The 22,926-nt window shown below is 41.6% G+C and overlaps 2 protein-coding genes across 2 annotated transcripts; one reads left to right on the forward strand and one right to left on the reverse strand.

Moving 5' to 3' along the window:
• Positions 1-1,485: 1,485 nt before the first annotated feature.
• Positions 1,486-18,594, forward strand: CLIC3 (chloride intracellular channel 3). Its single transcript, XM_073640628.1, has 6 exons — positions 1,486-1,864; positions 12,558-12,667; positions 13,995-14,120; positions 14,295-14,401; positions 14,628-14,803; positions 17,506-18,594. Exons 1-6 carry the CDS (start codon positions 1,772-1,774, stop codon positions 17,665-17,667), a joined length of 774 nt encoding a protein of 257 aa, XP_073496729.1. The 5' UTR covers positions 1,486-1,771; the 3' UTR covers positions 17,668-18,594.
• Positions 18,138-22,681, reverse strand: PAXX (PAXX non-homologous end joining factor). The gene is made up of 7 exons (XM_073640629.1): positions 22,503-22,681; positions 21,433-21,493; positions 21,242-21,288; positions 20,134-20,324; positions 19,812-19,886; positions 19,628-19,721; positions 18,138-19,528 (listed from the first exon to the last, which is right to left on the reverse strand). Exons 1-7 carry the CDS (start codon positions 22,640-22,642, stop codon positions 19,489-19,491), a joined length of 648 nt encoding a protein of 215 aa, XP_073496730.1. The 5' UTR covers positions 22,643-22,681; the 3' UTR covers positions 18,138-19,488.
• Between the last annotated feature and the right edge of the window lie 245 nt (positions 22,682-22,926).

A 22,926-nucleotide genomic window follows, 5' to 3' on the forward strand; every position in this document is an offset into this window, starting at 1 on the left:
GAGCCACGCTGAAGTTTGCCAAAGACCATAAGGATTGGGCCATAGAGGACTGGAGTAAGGTCATCTTCTATGATGAGTCTAATTTTCAGCTTTGCCCAACACCTGGTCGTCTAATGGTTAGACGGAGACCAGGAGAGGCATACAAGCCACAGTGACTTGCACCCACTGTGAAATTTGGTGGAGGATCGGTGATCTGGGGATGCTTCAGCAAGGCTGGAATTGGGCAGATTTATCTTTGTGAAGGACATATGAATCAAGCCGCAGACAAGGTTATCTTTGAAAAACACTTGCTTCCTTCTGCTCAGGCAATGTTCCCCAACTCCGAGGACTGTTTTTTTTCCAGCTGGACAATGCCCCATGCCACACAGATAGGGCAATCAATGTGTGGATGAAGGAACACCACATCAAGACCCTGCCATGGCCGCCCAATCTCCAGACCTGAACCCCATTGAAAACCTCTGGAATGTAATCAAGAGGAAGATGGATAGTCACAAGCCATCAAACAAAGAAGAACTGCTTACATTTTTTTGCCAGGAGTGGCATAAGGTCACCCAAAAGCAGCGTGAAAGACTGGTGGAAAGCAGCCAAGACGCATGAAAGATGGGATTAAAAATCATGGTTATTCCACCAAATATTGATTTCTGAACTCTTCCCGAGTTAAAACATGAGTATTGTTGTTTCTAAATGAATAAGAACTTGTTTTCTTTGCATTATTTGAGGTCTGAAAGTACTGTTTCTTTTTTAATATTTTGACGATTTCTCATTAGCTGTAAATAAATACAAAATTTTTAGCTTTGAATTTCGGAGACATGTTGTCAGTAGTTTATAGAATAAAACAACAATGTACATTTTACTCAAAAATATACCTATAAAGAGAAAAATCAGAGAAAATAAAAATTTTGCAGTGGTCTCTTAATTTTTTCCAGAGCTGTATATAGGGAGCTCCCCCTAGTGGTGGCTGCAGACAGAATCATATCATGTATCTCTATATATAGGGAGCTCCCGCTAGTGGTGGCTGCAGACAGCATCTTATCATGCACAGTATCTCTGTATACAGGGAACTCCCCCTAGTGGTGGCTGCAGACATAATCTTGTGTATCTCTCTCTATATATATAGGGAGCTCCCCCTAGTGATGGCTGCAGACGGAATCTAATCATGTGTCTGTATATAGGGAGCTCTCCATAGTGGTGGATGCAGGAAGCCAGAATTTTGATAATAATTTCTATGTCTGTGCAGGAAGTTTTGGATCTCTGGCTGCTATGTAGACCATTATTGGTGCTATTATGAGGCTGGGGTATCTTGGGACCCTTCTGGTATCAGGCCAAGGTTGCTGTGTTTTGCCCGCTCAGTGCACATGCAGATCAGAGGATCGATGCTCTTACCTGCCCGTTTCTGCATGCCTCCTGTTGTGATGACCTGGATTGTTCTGCAGCGCTCACAGTTGACACACAATGTACACACCAATACTAGTTTCTTGGATCCACCACTTAGCACTGACATGAGCAGGTTTCGGTGCACACGGGCAGGAATGTGTGCCGGGATGACCGGTATTTGGGTGGTCAGGGGATAATGTATGACTGGAATGAATGATTTAGGAGGGTCATATGTGTATTAGAACATGAAGTGTCAGGAAAAGCATCTCGGCCTGACGTGTGTCATGGAGGAATGCTGTTTGTGCAGCTTTATAGGAAAGGGAGTGTCGCTTCAATCGCAGAGAAAACCGGAGGCGAAAATCACACCTGCATAGTCTGAGTGACGATCAGGACCTGGATGACTGCGGCCGACACCAGGGGACCCGCCACGGCATCAGCGACACTGAGCTCCACAATGGTGGACGAACCTAAAATTGAGCTATTCGTCAAGGTAAAGCAATGACCTTATTAATTATTATTCCCTGGTCTGCAGAGTGTCACACCTGCAGATGCCTGCGCTCCTGGAGTCACCGTACAGCGCACGCTGCATTGCATGACCCTAAATCCAGATGCTTTATTGTAATCTGCAGCTGATCTTATTACCAGGGGACATTTGCAAGTAAGCAGCGGTATTCTGCTACCACTGTGCGCACTGCCAGTATCTTCAGCTATAAAAAAAAGTTAAATGGGCTGTATATATCATATACTATACAGGAGCTCAAGTTTTATTTTATTTTATTTTTATCATCCCTATAACAATATAACTCTGTCTAAATACAAACCACTCCAATCCATAAAAATGTATTATGTTTCCAACCACTATCCCTCCTTGTTTATTGGGAGGAGAGGGAGAAAAAAAGGAGAGAAAAGGACAAGAAATAGTATATTATCCCACAGACCCAGAGCAAAGTTGAGTTTTTTTTCTCTGTTGATTATCTTTATATAATGTTGCTTCATAACCAAATTTAAATGTGAACTTTCCCTTTAAGACTGAAGAAAATTCTGCTCTTATGCAAAGTATTATTTATTCTGTGATTTTTACTGAAAGTCCTAGAGTGTAGCAAGGTGCTAAGCACAATATTAAACATTATTTGTATATTTCACTTCATCCTTCGTGTTATTTAACATTCTAAAAATAATTAAAATTTCTGTAAACTTTTGAAAAAGCTACACCAAAAATTGCAATGTTATTAACAGTGAAAAGTATTTCCATTTGGAAATATTCTTAATATTACAATACTGCCCTCCTACGAACCATAAAATAACTGCTATAATGCTGCCTTCTACGAACCAGAAAATAAGTGCTATAATACCGCCTTCTACGTACCAGAATATAACTGCTATAATACTGCCCCCTATGTACAAGAATATAACCACTATAATACTGCCCCCTATGTACAAGAGTATAATTACTATAATACTGCCCCTATGTACAAAAATATAACTACTATAATACTGCTCCTATGTACAAGAATGTAACGACTATAATACTGCCCCCTATGTACAAGAATATAACTACTATAGTACTGCCCCCTATGTACAAGAATATAACTACTATAACACTGCCCCTATGTACAAGAATATAACTACTATAATACTGCTCCGACGTACAAGAATATAACTACTATAATACTGCCCCCTATGTACAAGAATATAACTACTATAATACTGCTCCGACGTACAAGAATATAACTACTATAATACTGCCCCTATGTACAAGAATATAACTACTATAACACTGCTCCTATGTACAGAAATATAACTACTATAATACTGCTCCTACATACCAGAAAATAACTGCTATAATACTGCCCCTATGTACAAGAATATAACTACTATAATACTGCCCCCTATGTACAAGAATATAAGTACTATAATACTGCCCCTATGTACAAGAATATAACTACTATAATACTGCCCCTATGTACAAGAATATAACTACTATAACACTGCTCCTATGTACAAAAACATAACTACTATAATACTGCTCCTACATACCAGAAAATAACTGCTATAATACTGCCCCTATGTACAAGAATATAACTACTATAATACTGCCCCTATGTACAAGAATATAACTACTATAACACTGCTCCTATGTACAAGAATATAACTACTATAATACTGCTCCTACGTACCTGAAAATAACTGCTATAATACCGCCCCTATGTACAAGAATATAACTACTATAATACTGCTCCCTATGTACAAGAATATAACTACTATAATACTGCCCCCTATGTACAAGAATATAACTACTATAATACTGCTCCTACGTACCAGAAAATAACTGCTATAATACTGACTTCTACGTACCAGAATATAGCTGCCATAATACTGCCCCTATGTACAAGAGTATAATTACTATAATACTGCCCCCATGTACAAGAATATAACTACTATAATACTGCCCCTATGTACAAGAATATAACTACTATAATACTGCTGCTATGTACAAGAATATAACTACTATAATACTGCCCCCTATGTGCAAGAATATAACTACTATAATACTGCCCCCTATGTACAAGAATATAACTACTATAATACTGCCCCCTATGTACAAGAATATAACTACTATAATATTGCCCTCTATGTACAATAATATAACTATTATAATACTGCTCCCTATGTACAAGAATATAACTACTATAATATTGCCCTCTATGTACAATAATATAACTATTATAATACTGCCCCCTATGTACAAGAATATAACTACTATAATACTGCCCCTATGTACAAGAATATAACTACTATAACACTGCTTCTATGTACAAGAATATAACTACTATAATACTGCTCCTACGTACCTGAAAATACAGTGCTGGCCAAAAGTATTGGCACCCCTGCAATTCTGTCAGATAATACTCAGTTTCTTCCTGAAAATGATTGCAATCACAAATTCTTTAGTATTACTCTCTTCATTTAATTTGTCTTCAATGAAAAAAACACAAAAAGAATTGTCCTAAAGCCAAATTGGATATAATTCCACACCAAACCTAAAAAAGGGGGTGGACAAAAGTATTGGCACCCTTTGAAAAATCATGTGATGCTTCTCTAATTCGTGTAATTAACAGCACCTGTAACTTACCTGTGGCACCTAACAGGTGTTGGCAAAAACTAAATCACACTTGCAGCCAGTTAACATGGATTAAAGTTGACTCAACCTCCGTCCTGTGTCCTTGTGTGTACCACATTGAGCATGGAGAAAAGAAAGAAGACCAAAGAACTGTCTGAGGACTTGAGAAACCAAATTGTGAGGAAGCATGAGCAATCTCAAGGCTACAAGTCCATCTCCAAAGACCTGAATGTTCCTGTGTCTTCCGTGCGCAGTGTCATCAAGAAGTTTAAAGCCCATGGCACTGTGGCTAACCTCCCTAGCTGTGGACGGAAAAGAAAAATTGACGAAAGATTTCAACGCAAGATTGTGCGGATGGTGGATAAAGAACTTCAACTAACATACAAACAAGTTCAAGCTGCCATGCAGTCCGAGGGTGCAACAGTGTCAACCTGTACTATCCGTCGGCGTCTGAATGAAAAGGCACTGTATGGTAGGATACCCAGGAAGACCCCACTTTTAAACCCGAGACATAAAAAAGCCAGGCTGTAGTTTGCCAAAACTTACCTGAGAAAGCCTAAAATGTTTTGGAAGAATGTTCTCTGGTCAGATGAGACAAAAGTAGAGCTTTTTGGGAAAAAGCATCAACATAGAGTGTACAGGAAAAAAAAAGAGGCATTCAAAGAAAAGAACACGGTCCCTACAGTCAAACATGGCGGAGGTTCCCTGATGTTTTGGGGTTGCTTTGCTGCCTCGGGCACTGGAATGCTTGACCGTGTGCATGGCATTATGAAGTCTGAAGACTACCAACAAATTTTGCAGCATAATGTAGGGCCCAGTGTGAGAAAGCTGGGTCTCCCTCAGAGGTCATGGGTCTTCCAGCAGGACAATGACCCAAAACACACTTCCAAAAGCACTATAAAATGGTTTTAGAGAAAGCACTGGAGACTTCTAAGGTGGCCAGCAATGAGTCCAGACCTGAATCCCAAAGAACACCTGTGGAGAGATCTCAAAATGGAAGTTTGGAGAAGGCACCCTTCAAATATCAGGGACCTGGAGCAGTTTGCCAAAGAAGAATGGTCTACAATTCCAGCAGAGCATTGTAAGAAACTCATTGATGGTTACCGGAAGCGGTTGCTCGCAGTTATTTTGGCTAAAGGTTGTGCAACCAAGTATTAGGCTGAGGGTGCCAATACTTTTGTCCGGTCCTTTTTTGGAGTTTTGTGTGAAATGATCAATGATTTGATTTTTGCTTCATTCTCTTTTGTGTTTTTTCCTTGCAAGCAAATTAAATGAAGAGAATAATAGCAAATAATTTGTGATTGCAAACATTTTCAGGAAGAAACTGAGTATTATCTGACAGAATTGCAGGGGTGCCAATACTTTTGGCCAGCACTGTAACTGCTATAATACCGCCCCTATGTACAAGAATATAACTACTATAATACTGCTCCCTATGTACAAGAATATAACTACTATAATACTGCCCCCTATGTACAAGAATATAACTACTATAATACTGCTCCTACGTACCAGAAAATAACTGCTATAATACTGCCTTCTACGTACCAGAATATAGCTGCCATAATACTGCCCCTATGTACAAGAGTATAATTACTATAATACTGCCCCCATGTACAAGAATATAACTACTATAATACTGCCCCTATGTACAAGAATATAACTACTATAATACTGCTGCTATGTACAAGAATATAACTACTATAATACTGCCCCCTATGTACAAGAATATAACTACTATAATACTGCCCCCTATGTACAAGAATATAACTACTATAATATTGCCCTCTATGTACAAGAATATAACTATTATAATACTGCTCCCTATGTACAAGAATATAACTACTATAATATTGCCCTCTATGTACAATAATATAACTATTATAATACTGCCCCCTATGTACAAGAATATAACTACTATAATACTACTCCCTATGTACAAGAATATAACTACTATAATACTGCCCTCTATGTACAAGAATATAACTACTATAATACTGCTCCTATGTACAAGAATATAACTACTATAATACTGCTCCTATGTACAAGAATATAACTACTATAATATTGTTTCTATGTACAAGAATATAACTATTATAATACTGTTACCTATGTACAGTACAGACCAAAAGTTTGGACACACCTTCTCATTTAAAGATTTTTCTGTATTTTCATGACTATGAAAATTGTACATTCACACTGAAGGCATCAAAACTATGAATTAACACATGTGGAATTATATACTTAACAAAAAAGTGTGAAACAACTGAAAATATGTCTTATATTCTAGGTTCTTCAAAGTAGCCACCTTTTGCTTTGATGACTGCTTTGCACTCTCTTGGCATTCTCTTGATGAGCTTCAAGAGGTAGTCACCGGAAATGGTCTTCCAACAATCTTGAAGGAGTTCCCAGAGATGCTTAGCACTTGTTGGCCCTTTTACCTTCACTCTGCGGTCCAGCTCACCCCAAACCATCTCGATTGGGTTCAGGTCTGGTGACTGTGGAGGCCAGGTCATCTGGCGTAGCACCCCATCACTCTCCTTCTTGGTCAAATAGCCATTACACAGCCTGGAGGTGTGATTGAGGTTATTGTCCTGTTGAAAAATAAATGATGGTCCAACTAAACGCAGACCGGATGGAATAGTATGCCGCTGCAAGATTCTGTGGTAGCCATGCTGGTTCAGTATGCCTTCAATTTTGAATAAATCCCCAACAGTGTCACCAGCAAAGCACCCCCACACCGTCACACCTCCTCCTCCATGCTTCACGGTGGGAACCAGGCATGTAGAGTCCATCCGTTCACCTTTTCTGCGTCACACAAAGACACGGTGGTTGGAACCAAAGATCTCAAATTTGGACTCATCAGATCAAAGCACAGATTTCCACTGGTCTAATGTCCATTCCTTGTGTTCTTTAGCCCAAACAAGTCTCTTCTGCTTGTTGCCAGTCCTTAGCAGTGGTTTCCTAGCAGCTATTTTACCATGAAGGCCTGCTGCACAAAGTCTCCTCTTAACAGTTGTTGAAGAGATGTGTCTGCTGCTAGAACTGTGTGTGGCATTGACCTGGTCTCTAATCTGAGCTGCTGTTAACCTGCGATTTCTGAGGCTGGTGACTCGGATAAACTTATCCTCAGAAGCAGAGGTGACTCTTGGTCTTCCTTTCCTGGGGCGGTCCTCATGTGAGCCAGTTTCTTTGTAGCGCTTGATGGTTTTTGCAACTGCACTTGGGGACACTTTAAAAGTTTGCCCAATTTTTCGCACTGACTGACCTTCATTTCTTAAAGTAATGATGGCCACTCGTTTTTCTTTACTTAGCTGCTTTTTTCTTGCCATAATACAAATTCTAACAGTCTATTCAGTAGGACTATCAGCTGTGTATCCACCAGACTTCTGCACAACACAACTGATGGTCCCAACTCCATTTATAAGGCAAGAAATCCCACTTATTAAACCTGACAGGGCACAGCTGTGAAGTGAAGACCATTTCCGGTGACTACCTCTTGAAGCTCATCAAGAGAATGCCAAGAGTGTGCAAAGCAGTCATCAAAGCAAAGGGTGGCTACTTTGAAGAACCTAGAATATAAGACATATTTTCAGTTGTTTCACACTTTTTTGTTAAGTATATAATTCCACATGTATTAATTCATAGTTTTGATGCCTTCAGTGTGAATGTACAATTTTCACAGTCATGAAAATACAGAAAAATCTTTAAATGAGGTGTGTCCAAACTTTTGGTCTGTACTGTACAAGAATATAACTAGTATAATACGGCCCCCTATGTACAAGAATATAACTACTATAATACTGCTCCCTATGTACAAGAATATAACTACTATAATACTGCCCCCTATGTACAAGAATATAACTACTATAATACTGCCCCTATGTACAAGAATATACCTACTATAATACTGCCCCTATGTACAAGAATATAACTACTATAATACTGCCCTCTTTGTACAATAATATAACTACTATAATACTGCCCCTATGTACAAGAATATACCTACTATAATACTGCCCCTATGTACAAGAATATAACTACTATAATACTGACCCCTATGTAAAAGAATATAACTACTATAATACTGCCCCCTATGTACAAGAATATAACTACTATAATACTGCTCCCTATGTACAAGAATATAACTACTATAATACTGCCCTCTTTGTACAATAATATAACTATTATAATACTGCTCCCTATGTACAAGAATATAACTGTAATTACTAGTTATCACCTGTACTGTGACTTCTGTAACTTCAAAGTTTTGGTAACAAGTTTGGTTTCTGTTAATTAGGAGTTTCAGCGTCCTGTATTCTTGTCACCAGTTACTTGTGTGCAGTTACAGGTGTGATGTTGGCTGCTCACATGTAAATGATGCTCTGTAGTGCAGAGAGCAGCCAGATCTCTAGCAATAGACTAAATCTGGACAACTGGTCTATCCAGTTCCCTTTATAGAGGATATAAACATCCTTTCATAATTTTCCTTCCAGCATTGACTATAGAGAATGTGAAAGAGAATGGTCAGACATAGAGTAGCATCTTGTGCAGGCAGAGTTGTCATAGGTGCGGAACTGTCTTTCTAAGGTATAACACAGCGGAGGATCTGCTGCATTTACTGTAATATACTGTATTTTCTCTTCTGTTCTTGCCCTTTTTTGTGACCATTTGTTTGAAATCTGACAAATCTTCCACTTCTTTGATGTTTAGTGTTGTCATAGGGATATTGTGTGAATCTCTAATCTCATTTATGGGAATCAATGTGATTGCACCGTTTTGATTTATTTTATTTATATGGATTCTCACCAGATCCGTATGATGGAGCTGAATTTTTGAAGTACAAGACTGTAAGAGCTGTCATAGGGACAAAAGCTCTGCTAAGAGCTCTAAGACTGCAGTAGTTGATCAGCCATAGGAATAATGTCATCTGGGTATTAACTTTGGGGCAGATTTCAAAGTAAATAAAATGAAGACACCGAGACGTCTGTTATGTAACAATGTACATGGCGCAATGAGTCCAGGGCAGGGCCCGCAGTCCTTGGTGCCAGCGTAGGGTGCGGCGGCAGTAATTAAAAATGACGCCACTAATTAAATGAGTCACCTGGAAAAATCTCTGTGAATTAGAAACCCATTGTCCTCAATGTAGTGAGCTACGATCCCACAACCCCAAGGGGATGCACTCATTTCACAAATCCTATAATATTACCCAAAAATCCCCTGCTGCAGCTATACAACACAAACCCTATGGATCCGCTCCTGCAGGCGCCAAAAACCTAATACACATGGCATGCACAATATGGTGGCCCTTAGCATCCACACTGAAAAACCTGTGCCAGTTTACAAGACCCTCCCATATTAACAAGCCACACCCACTTCTAATGTGACGTGAACGCCATTTGTTTTTGTTTCTTTTTTGTCGTAATAGGTCTAAATTCTTCATAGCAGTCAGTGCTCCATTTTACTGATACAAATCTGCAAATCATCCGCATAGGGAAATTCCTGTGGACTATCTTATCACTGAAATTATTGATTAACTTTATGCAGGGAGCTCCCCCTAGTGGAGGCTGCAGACAGTATCTTATCATGTATCTCTGTATACAGGGAGCTCCCCCTAGTGGAGGCTGCAGACAGAATCTTATCATGTATCTCTATATACAGGGAGCTCCCCCTAGTGGTGGCTAAAGACAGAATCTTATCATGTATCTCTGTATACAGGGAGCTCCACCTAGTGGTGGCTAAAGACAGAATCTTATCATGTATCTCTGTATACAGGGAGCTCCCCCTAGTGGTGGCTGCAGACAGAATCTTATCATGTATCTCTATATACAGGGAGCTCCCCTAGTGGTGGCTGCAGACAGAATCTTATCATGTATCTCTATATACAGGGAGCTCCCCTAGTGGTGGCTGCAGACAGAATCTTATCATGTATCTCTGTATACAGGGAGCGCCTCCTAGTGGTGGCTGCAGACAGAATCTTATCATGTATCTCTGTATACAGGGAGCTCCCCCTAGTAGAGGCTGCAGACAGAATCTTATGTATCTCTGTATACAGGGAGCTTCCCTAGTGGTGGCTGCAGACAGAATCTTATCATGTATCTCTATATACAGGGAGCTCCCCTAGTGGTGGCTGCAGACAGAATCTTATCATGTATCTCTGTATACAGGGAGCGCCTCCTAGTGGAGGCTGCAGACAGAATCTTATCATGTATCTCTGTATACAGGGAGCTCCCCCTAGTAGAGGCTGCAGACAGAATCTTATGTATCTCTGTATACAGGGAGCTTCCCCTAGTGGTGGCCGTAGAAGAATCTCATCATGTATCTCTGTATACAGGGAGCTCCCCCTAGTGGTGGCCGGAGAAGAATCTTATCATGTATCTCTGTATGCAAGGAGTTTAGCATACAGATTTTCATATTTTACCTGATCCATGGGGCTAATTTGTGTCTATGCAAAGGTTCTGGAGCTGAGCAGGTTAATGAATTCAAGCTAGTATTATTCTGATTTTAGGATAATGTCTCACTTTTGGGCAGCCTATGTCCCCAAGGCCCAGGAAACCTGAAGATCAGCATCTTTTACCTCAAGACTGCAGTCTTTTGCTTTTCCCTTTAAAGACATCCGTGAGGCCGCTCCGGCAGTTCCAGGAACTGCGGATACCAGCCCGTCTGGTTTATCCAGTAAATCTTGCCGCTGACCCTCATTAGCCTCAGAAGTAGGGCCAGCACCCATGGGTGGGACCCATGGAGAGAAGGCATTCCTCTTGTGGGTTAATAATTACACAATGTCTACACCCCAAATACTGCACCCCGCCCCCCGGATATTTCTAATTCCTCCACTCTTTGTCATGAAATTATTTGTGGAATTTCAATTTAGCTTCAAACGTGTCAAAGAGCAATAATGTCAGGAATCTGTGACAGGCGATCTTTATAATTAAGATTATTGTAAAGAGCAGAGCACGAAATAAATCTTTATCCTACATCTCCTGTATGTAGGACTGCATTATCTTATTAGGCTGGGTGCCCATGAAGCATTTTCCAAGCATTTATGCTGCGGAATTTACGCAGCGTAAACGCTTGGGAAACGCTTGGTCATCCGTCCCCCCTGGTCCCCAATGACAAACCGCAATGTCAATGCCCATGCTGCGGATTTTTCTGCAGCATTTATGCTGCGCTCAAAAATACGCAGCATGTCCATTAATTTTGCGGACAGGCTGCGTAATCGCCGCCATTGACTTGCATTGGACCGCGTGACATCCGCATCACTGCATGTGCTCTAGCTGATATCACACGGTTCAATGTGCGGATGGTACCCAGGTCTGGAGGACAGGAGACTCTCTTCCAGACCTGGGTACCATAGAAACTGTAAAAAAAAAGAATTTAAAATAAAAAAAAAAGATTATACTCACCTTCCGGTGTCCTCCCGGTGTTTTGTACGCTCTCTTGCACTGCTCGCGCTGTTGTGAAGGACCTGCCATGACGTCATTGAGTCATGTAACCTGACACATGACTGAATGACGTCACCGCAGGTCCTTCACACCACCGTGTGCACTGCAAGAGACCGGACAGAGCGGACAAAACACCGGAAGGACACCGGAAGGTGAGTATAATCTTTTTTTTTTATTTTTTACCATTCTTATTCTTTTTTTTAACTATTACTTGGTCACACTATATAAATCCATGCTGGTTGCATGGATTTATATAGTGTGAACAAGTTGTCAAGCACTTTCCAAGTGATGCTAAAATCGCTTGGAAAAGCGCTTGATAATCCGCATGCAGAAATGTATGCAAAAACGCTTCACAAACGCTTCTACCTGGCGGGAAAAACGCATGTAAAATCTGCATGCGTTTTTCCTGCCAGGGAGAAGCGTAAAAAATATGCAGCATTTCTGCATCGTGGGCACATAGCCTTAGAGACATTAGAAGGAGCGGGCACAGGATCTGATTCATATTAGTCTCCTATATAGACTCTGACATAAAGGTCTATCTGACTCTGTGGTTATGTGCGATCAGATGAGATCCCTCCAATAATTAACATTAATGAGCTCCATGTCTTCTCGTTTTCTAGTCAAGTGAAGATGGCGAAAGTATCGGGGCAAATCCCTTCTCCCAACGTCTGGCCATGATCCTGATGTTTAAAGGGTGCACTTTCACACTGAACACTGTGGACATGAAGAGGTGATGACAGCAATATCTATAATACTGTCCCTATGTACAAGAATATAACTACTATAATACTGCCCCTATGTACAAGAACATAACTACTATAATACTGCCTCCTATGTACAAGAATATAGCTACTATAATACTACCCCTATGTACAAGAATATAACTACTATAATACTGACCCCAATGTACAAAAATATAACTACTATAATACTGCCCCCTATGTACAAGAATATAACTACTATAATACTGCTCCTATGTACAAGAATATAACTACTATAATGCTGCCCCCTATGTACAAGAATATAACTACTATAATACTGCCCCCTATGTACAAGAATATAACTACTATAATACTGTTACCTATGTACAAGAATATAACTACTATAATACTGCTCCTATGTACAAGAATATAACTACTATAATACCGCCCCTATGTACAAGAATATAACTACTATAATACCGCCCCTATGTACAAGAATATAACTACTATAATACTGTCCCTATGTACAAGAATATAACTACTATAATACTGCTCCTATGTACAAGAATATAACTACTATAATACTGCTCCAATGTACAAGAATATAACTACTATAATACTGCCCCCTATGTACAAGAATATAACTACTATAATACTGCCCCCTATGCAGAAGGATATAACTAAAATACTGCCCCTATGTACAAGAATATAACTACTATAATACTGCCCCCTATGTACAAGAATATAACTACTATAATACTGCCCCCTATGTACAAGAATATAACTACTATAATACTGCTCCCTATGTACAAGAATATAACTACTATAATACTGTTACCTATGTACAAGAATATAACTACTATAATACTGCCCCCCATGTACAAGAATATAACTACTATAATACTGCCCCCTATGCAGAAGGATATAACTACTAAAATACTGCCCCTATGTACAAGAATATACCTACTATAATACTGTCCCTATGTACAAGAATATAACTACTATAATATTGCTCCTATGTACAAGAATATAACTACTATAATACTGCTCCTATGTACAAGAATATAACTACTATAATACTGCCCCCTGTGTACAAGAATATAACTACTATAATACTGCTCCCTATGTACAAGAATACAACTAGTATAATACTGCTCCCTATATACAAGAATATAACTACTATAATACTGCTCCCTATATACAAGAATATAACTACTATCATACTGCCCCCGTGTACATGAATACAATAACTGTAATACAATACCGCCCCTTGTGTATCAGGATTATAACTGCTATAATAATACAGCCTATAGCGTATTTCACACAGTACAGTAACCCCTACTCTCTTGTTCTCAGGGCCCCAGATGTGCTGAAGGTTTTGGCTCCAGGAACACAACCTCCATTCCTTATTTACAACAATGAAGTAAAAACTGATGTGAACAAGATAGAAGAGTTCCTGGAGGAGAACCTGACACCTCCCCGGTAAGATGGGGCATAATATTAGGGCTCGGACCTGATGGAATTGGCCATTATACGTGGTGTGATGGCCTGTGGGTCCAGGTAGATGTTGACGTACTTGTCTTATATCGCCACTAGACAGTGTGCGGTATATGAAGCCTGTAGATGGCGCTAATGACCTGTCCTGTCCCCTTCTAGTTATCCCAGCATGGTGCCCAAATGCAAAGAGTCTAACACTGCGGGGAACGACGTCTTCCAAAAATTCTCTGGGTACATCAAGAATCAGTCCCCAGCCCAGGAAGACAGTAAGTACCACAATAACCAAGAAAAATCAATAATCTCTTCTTTAAAAGGTTGGTCCACTTTCGGGGATCACATGAATGTTAAATAGCGCCACCCTCATTTATGTGGTTGTGTACGGTGCTGCAGCTTTGTCAAATCCATCTGACTTTCTCTTAGATCAGCAGCATTTGGACCTCTACTTTGTGATTGGAATATCCCTTTAAGGGTTCATCCACTATTTTTTCCCAGATCTGCAGAAGAATTTGTTGCGGTCGCTATTGAAGTTAGACCTGTTCTTAAAGAATCCCCTACCCCACGAGCTGAGCTGTGACCCTAAAATGACTGTCTCAAAGAGGAAGTACCTGGACGGGGATAACCTGACCCTACCTGACTGCAACCTGATGCCCAAACTTCACATCATTAATGTAAGGGATATTTCCGGACACAATTTTACTGCTGAGAGCATGTAAAACTTATGGTTGCTCTGGGGTTGGCATGGTTGTATCAACAAATCTGCTCTGAATGGACTTCCTGTCATGTGATCTTTACTGTTTCAAATGATTGGAGGTGATATGACCAAGTCCATATTGTTATTATTATTATAGCGCCATTTATTCCATGGCGCTTTACATGTGAAAGGGGTATACATACAAAAACAATTACAATAACCTTGAACAAAACATGACGGCGACTGGTACAGGAGGATCGAGGACCCCCAGTAGGTAAGGGTAGAGCTGGTCGTGCAACGAATGGTGGAGCGAGGGTTACTGCAGGTGGTAGGCTTGTGGGAAGAGGGGGGGGGGGGGGGGGGGTCTTCAGGTTTCTTTTGAAGGCTTCCATGGTAGGCGAGAGTCTGATATGTTGGGGTAGAGAGTTCCAGAGTAGGGGGGATGCACGGGAGAAATCTTGTATACGATTGTGGGAAGAGGAGATAAGAGGGGAGTAGAGAAGGAGATCTTGTGAGGATCGGATGTTGTGTGCAGGTAAGTACCAGGAGACTAGGTCACAGATGTATGGAGGAGACAAGTTGTGGATGGCTTTGTATGCCAGAGTTAGGGTTTTGAACTGGAGTCTCTGGGCAATGGGGAGCCAATGAAGGGATTGACAGAAAGGAGAGGCCGGGGAATAGCGGGGGGACAGGTGGATTAGTCGGGCAGCAGAGTTTAGGATAGATTGGAGGGGTGCGAGAGTGTTGGAAGGGAGGCCACAGAGCAGGAGAGGTTGCAGTAGTCGAGACAGGAGATGACGAGGCCATGGACTAGGGATTTTGCAGATTCGCGGTTGAGGAAGGTGCAGTTCCGGGAGATATTTTTGAGTTGGAGTCAGCAGGAAGTGGAAAGGGCTTGGAAAAGTGGTTTGAAAGAGAGATCAGAGTCCAGGGTTACCCCTAGGCAGCGGGCATGCGGTACTGTGGAGAGTGAGCAGCTATTGACGTTGATAGATCAGTCAGATGAATTCGGTTTTATCCATGTTAACTTTTAGAAATGTAGCAAAGAAGGATGAAATAGCGGACAGACATTGTGGGATTTTGGTTAGTAGGGAGGAGATATCGGGTCCAGAGAGGTAGATCTGTGTGTCATCAGCATAGAGGTGATAATGAAAGCCATGAGACTATGAGCTGTCCCAGACCGAAGGTGTAGATGGAGAAGAGCAGAGGTCCTAGGACTGAACCTTGGGGGGACACCGACAGATAGGGGGTGATGTGAGGAGGTGGTGTGTGAGTAGGAGACACTGAATGTCCGGTCTGTTAGGTATGAGGAGATCCAGGATAGGAAAAAGTCTGTGATGCCGAGAGATGAGAGAGTCTGTAGTAAGAGGGAATGGTTCAGTGTCGAAGGCAGATGACAGGTCTAGGAGAAGGAGGACGGAGTAGTGTGGCCTGGTATTGGCGGTTAGTAGGTTGTTGGTGACTTTAGTTAGGGCAGTTTCAGTGGAGTGGTGCGGTCGGAAGCCAGATTGGAGGCGGTCAAAGAGAGAGCAGGAGGAGAGATGGGAGGACAGTTCAAAGTGGACATGTTGTTCCAGTAGTTTTGAGACATAGGGGAGAAGTGATATGTTGCGATAGCTAGTCAGAGAGGCTGGGTCAAGGGAGGGCTTTCCGAGGATGGGTTTGATCGAGGCATGTTTGAAGCATGAGGGGAAGACACCAGTTGTTAGTGACAGGTTGAAGATGTGTTTTTTTTATTATGCAATGAAGCAAAGAAAATTTTCTTAATTTTGATAGACCCCTAGGCACACACAGATGCCGCTCTGCCGCAGACTGGGACCGACTAGACATCAGATACCTTGAGAAAGGCCTATGATAGGCCGAAACGTTGGAAATATCTGATTTCATTAGGGGTCTATCAAAATTAAGAAAACTTTCTTTGCTTTATTGCATAATAAAAAATCATTTTCATGATAATGTGTGTGCCGGAGTATATATATATTTTTTGGACTGTTTCACTATTTTACTCCTGAGCACCACAAGCAGTGAGCACCCATTATTCACTTACTAGGTTGAAAAGGTGGGTTGGGATTAGGATAGTGGTAAGGTTGGGGATGAGGTGGGACGTGATTGGGTCAAGTTCACAGGTGGTGGGGTGCGATTTGGAGAGTAATGAGGAAAATTGGTCTTCCGTAATGGCGGAGAAGCTGGTTTTGGAGGAGGAGGATTGAGTAGGTGTGAGGAGGGGCTGGGGGGACTTTAGGCAAAAGCTTTGTCTGACGATGTCAATCTTCTGCTTGAAGAATGAGGCAAATTCCTTGGCTGAGAGAAGAGGGAGGAGGAGCTGGGGGACGGAGGAGAGAATTAAAGGTGTTGAATAGCTGTTTAAGGTTGTGAGACAGGGAGGATATGAGAGATGAGAAGTAGGTTTGTTTTGCTGTATTGAGTGTGGACTTGAAGGTAGTGAGGGACTTTTTGAATGTGATGAAGTGCTCATGGGAGTGGGACCTTTTCCATCTACGTTCAGCAACCCTGGAGGCCCGTCGCAGATCTTTGGTTAGGCTAGTGTGCCAGGGTTGCCTGTTGATTGTGCAAGCCGTGTGATATTGTTGCCTTGGTAATGTCAGAGCAAGCACAAATAATAATGAAAAATATAAAATTGAATTTTTCGTCATTACTGAATATCTTCCTTACTTACAGATTGTGTGCAAACATTACCGCAATTTTGAGATCCCCAGTGACCTTCAAGGCATCTGCCGCTATCGCCAAAATGCAGAGGAACTTAAGGCTTTCAAATACACCTGTCCTAACCCCCAGGAGATCATCCTCTTCTACCGGGATGTTGTCAAGAGAATGCCCTAAACCTGGATGGACTTCACTTCGACATACACAAAACATTCCCCCGGTGCTAAATCAGCGCGAAGCAGAAATAGACCGCCATCCACTGCCCGGGAAACACTATTATAATACCCTACAGGACACAGACGTCACCTGAGGCCAATACAGGTGGTCCCAGGTTCTCATAGTGTTCTGCATTGTGCCGTTCCTCTGTTACTCCTCCTGTAAATGTCTGACAAGTGAGCGTTATTAGTCGGATGTTGTCTAATCAGCACTGATATTATGAAACAGAGTTATTTTAAGTGGGCGATAGTAACACCCAGTTGTATATTTATTCATACGTTTCCAGGCGGAAAAAGAGGAATGGCACAATGCAAAGCTTAGACAAAGATGTCTGACATATTATTTCATGGGGAATACAAGGATTTAGTAAAACAGATATCGCAGTACAGTAAACTGCCATATCTATGCCGGAAATACACAAAATCACAATCTAGTCCTTAGATTGATTTTATTAAAAAAAAAAAGTCATAAAATACATATTTTAGTATTTCTGTACAATATTCCTGAAGGCCATTTTAGTTTTCTTGCTGTCAAACGCCAAGTTCTCAAAATGTCTGCAAACTCGCATGTGGAGGGGTCGTCTTGAATTTGTGGCTTATGCACAGTAACAGTGACTTTGTTATGTTGAAGTCAAATGACAAGAGGCTGAAATATGGATGGGGGCAATCGGCTGCCCAAATTACAAAATGGCCGACGTGACTAAACCACGGCCCCAACGTTAAACCTCCAGAATGTAAGTCATTTAATGGCAGCCTAATATAAAAATGTAAGATTTGAGAGTAGTTTAGAGTTGTCACAAATACCAAGGGGGGCAAAATTGTGGAAACTAGATCCCTAAGATCGTCAAAAAAATAAAATAAACTTGTGCATTGATGTTAATGGAATTTATTTAACTTTATGCTTGATAAATGTATCATTGTAAATAAACATTTTAAAAAAAAAGTCACATGATTGAGTCGTAAAATGACCAAATTAAGAAAAAAAAGTCAATTCCTATTTTCCAATATTGTAGTATCACTGACTCACCTGTAGGTGGTGCTGTTGATTCTGATTGAAACTACCACCAGTCCAAATTAGGCCATAGTAAATGTAGTTGCTATGACTGCCCATAGCAACCAATAAGACTACAGCTAGCATTATTTAAACACAATTTATAAAATGAAAGAAGCGATGCGATTGGCTGCTCTGGGCATCTCCATTTCATGACTGCACTACTGGCGTTTCCTCACGAGGGATGGCAGCCATTTTCTAGGCTAAAGCAGCATCTAACAAAACTTTGAATAAAAGCCAGTCACTTGCCCAGTTTTGTCATACTTTTACACATAATGTGGTAAAAAACAAAATTAAGACTTTTCATTGCACCAACCATAGTAACTGCTTTATATTTACCTGTATGGTAAAGGGTCTCCTCATCACAATTATGTCATGACAATTATGTGATACCCTCTCAATGACATGACTCTCACATTTACAATGGCTAACTTCATATAAAACCTCCATGGCGACTTTTGGTAGCACATAAAGGAAAAATGAGGCAATGCCACATCCTTAACGTTTCAGGAGTCATAGCATCCATATTGAAGTTCTTGCGACTTCTCTAGTGAAACACGCAGGTTGCGGCAATGCCACAATTTTACTGTGAGCCGCTAGCCACTGTATATCGCCATGCCATATTTTCATTTCCTTGAATTAGATTCTTTGTATAGAGAGGCCACATTCTACAGGCGTTCACAAAATGGTTGCTGCCAGCCTAACATGGCGTCATCCTCCTGCGCAAAGTCCTCAGGATTCATCAAAGTCGACCCCCTTGGCTGCCTTTTTTCTACGAAGAAATATCACAATAGTGTTATTATTCAATATAAGGTGAAGCTCAAATTTGTTTTCACTGAATTCAGCCTGCAGTTTAAAGAATGGGGGTTACCTTTTACAGCCAGGATTTATGAGCGACTCCCCAGGAAGCCTCTTCTTCACCTGTGATGATGACCCCCCAAAGCCTTTCTTTCGAGCGTTAAGATCTGTGAACACAAATAAAATGTAAAAAAAAAAAAAACCTCTCTACCATTTATTCAAAAATATATATATATTTTTACCAGATTTTTATCTACCTGGAATAAGGAGCAGATGGTTCTTCTGCGATTGCTTAACTGGGCTGACGGGTGTAGCAGCACTGTCCATTCGCTCTAAAAAAGATAAAAAGGGAGTTTACAAATAAAATATGACATCACAGCTTTTACTCCAGAGCAGCATTCATAATTCTGGTGTAAACAGTGCACCTTTTAGAACACATACCATCAAATCAGTCTCTATACAGACTCTGGACCAGCAGGGGGCGCACTGGGACATAACTCCGCTGAGCAGCAAACAAGAACCTAGCAGAATGACGAGTGCAGCTCCGGATGTGAGTAGGGTAGACAGATCTATACATACCTTTAAAAATCCCCTCCAAACTTGTCACACGATCTGACAAGTCAAATAACACCTCCTGCACCATGGCTCGCGCCTCGGAGACCGGAGCCTTTAAGAGGTCCAGAGAAACCTTCCCAGAATCCACTTGGAAGGACAAGTTTGCAATGCTGCCCTGCAGGTCCAGAACCGGAGCGCTGCTCTGGAACTTCTCTCTGCACGGAGACACCAAATGTGGAGAAATACATTATTTTTCACAGGGCAGGATTACTCCTCTGGCAATTTCATATTTATGGCCACATGTTGGGAATCCATGGTAGGAAATTATCACAGACAACTATATGGATCCCTTCCATACTGAATTATTCTCAGTGCTTTACAATTGTTCCAACATCCAAATCCACAAAACAAGAGGTCCCAAACCCATGAAGTCCGGCCCCCAAAAGTACAGTGCCAGTCCCAGAGACCAGCCAAAACAGTGACAACCACCAAACTCCAGAACTGTACTACCACCAAATCTGTGCCAACTACCAAGCATCAATACAGTACTACCACCAAGGCTGTGCCAACCACCAAACTCCAGAACTGTACTACCACCAAATCTGTGCCAACTACCAAGCATCAATACAGTACTACCACCAAGGCTGTGCCAACCACCAAACTCCAGAACTGTACTACCACCAAATCTGTGCTAGTACCACCAATACAGTACTACCACCGAGAATGTGCTAACTACCAAGCATCAATACAGTACTGCCACCAAGGCTGTGCCAACCAAACCCCAGTACTGTACCGCCAGCAAGACTGTGCCAACTACCAAGCATCAATACCATCATGACTGTACCAACCACCAAGCATCAATACAGTACTACCACTGAGGCTGTGCCAACTACCAAGCATCAATACAATACTATCACCGAGGCTGTGCCAACTACCAAGCATCAATACAGTAATACCACCATGACTGTACCAACTGCTGAGCCAATACAGTACTACCACCCTATCTGGGCCAACCAGCAAGAATAAATACAGTGCTACCACCAGGACTGTGCCAACCACCAAGCTCCAGTACCATACTACCACCATTGTGGCCAGTTGTCTTCTCAGATGCCAATGGTTAACAAGAACTTACCGCAATTTCTCCAGCAGATCATGAGACGTTAGATTACGGACCGCGTCCTGGAATACAGAAGTCAGATGTGAAGAGAAGCGTGATACCACTCGGCAGGTGCACGATGAGGTCACTACTGGGAGGACAGTGATGTCATCTGTGTCACGTGACCAACATGGCATATTAGAATGCGTGAATGACAGCCACCTTACCCAGTCCTCCAGAGCCTCCTCTACGGGGTCCGTCCTCCACACTTCATTGGCGTTAGTCACACTGTGCAGAGAGGAGAAGATGAAATGAATAACGTCTGCAGATACACAATACATCAAATGGCCGCACACGGGTTAGAGGCACCTGGTGGTGCTATCACTGTCATATGGCCATATAGTGTGGGAATAGCTATACCTCATACAGGATGGTGCCCACACAATGGTCAGAGGTTGCACACTGCTATTTTACATATTTTTTTTCCCCAGGCAGCACTGCCCTAAAGACTCCAGAGCCGTAACATCACAGGGCTGTAGTGGAAGCCCTGTACAGGAGACTAATGCCACCGGCAGGACTACTTACAGCCTAGGGCGTATGCCATCCATTCCTGGCTGTCTAACCCTTTGATCAAGAGTGACCCCTATATGATTACAGGAGACTCCCTTCCCCCGATCCAGATACCTATTAACCAGTTAACTCTATATAGATAGATATTACACACACAAATACACACACAAACAGATGCGATAAGGAGCTGGGGTGTCCTTATACAGTCAGCCCTGGGGACTTAGACAGGACCCTTTAAGGGATTTTTAACCCCTTCGCCATAACTTTTTTGGGTTTTGTTTTTATGGTGATCGTTGTGCGGTAAATATCACCTGGCAGCACCATTCTCCAGGTGATTTCTGTGATATCAAAGGTAGAAGTATTTTTAAATTTAGCAGTTAAAAAAAAAATACAATTCAGAACCTTTAAAAAAATATTTGTGTCGCCATTTTCTGAGATCTGTACTTTTTTTTTTTTTTTAACATTTTTCCATCAATGGGGCCGAGTGAGGTCCAGTTTTTTACGCCCTGGGCTAGGACTTATACACATAGCGTATGGTTGCCAGAGTTATCCCCGACTTAACTCTTTGTGCACTTTTTTTTTTTTTCAACTCAACCGGGCAAGGACTTGGGACAGCTATAGTTAACCATCTGTACACCTTCCTCCCTCATTAATTATGGCTGCTATGCAACAAACAGCCCTGACAACATGGCCGCCCCCCTGCAGCCCTGGCATGGAGGTCACTCACTGGATCCTGGTGCCAGGCTGGATCTTACTGAGGCACAGGTACCGCTGGCCAGCATGGCTCACACTGCACAGGCAGGACCAGGCCTCTGCGGCCATGGTGACGTACAGGATCACTTCCTGCAGCAGGAAGAGGGAGGCCATAATGGGAGTGATCAGCCCTGGGAGGAGTCTGCAGGATTAACCCTTAAGACACAAGATAAAAGGCAGGCAGGAAAGTTTATATTGAGAGGATTTGTAAGGAGCTGACCTCCATCATTGCCAGTGACCCTGGGAGAATGGGAGTTGTGGTCAATGATGGAGCAGATGGTGAGGTTTCCTGTCATTCACTTTTCTATATTTAACCCCCGCTGCACTGAAGAGGTAAAAAACATCACATAATTGTCCTGCGACTTTTCATACTCTAGGGTTACATTCACATCTGCCAG

The sequence above is a fragment of the Phyllobates terribilis genome, unplaced genomic scaffold (assembly GCF_046119375.1).
Source record: "Phyllobates terribilis strain yellow unplaced genomic scaffold, ASM4611937v1 Scaffold_7__3_contigs__length_470593459, whole genome shotgun sequence".
NCBI classification, from domain to species: domain Eukaryota; kingdom Metazoa; phylum Chordata; class Amphibia; order Anura; family Dendrobatidae; genus Phyllobates; species Phyllobates terribilis.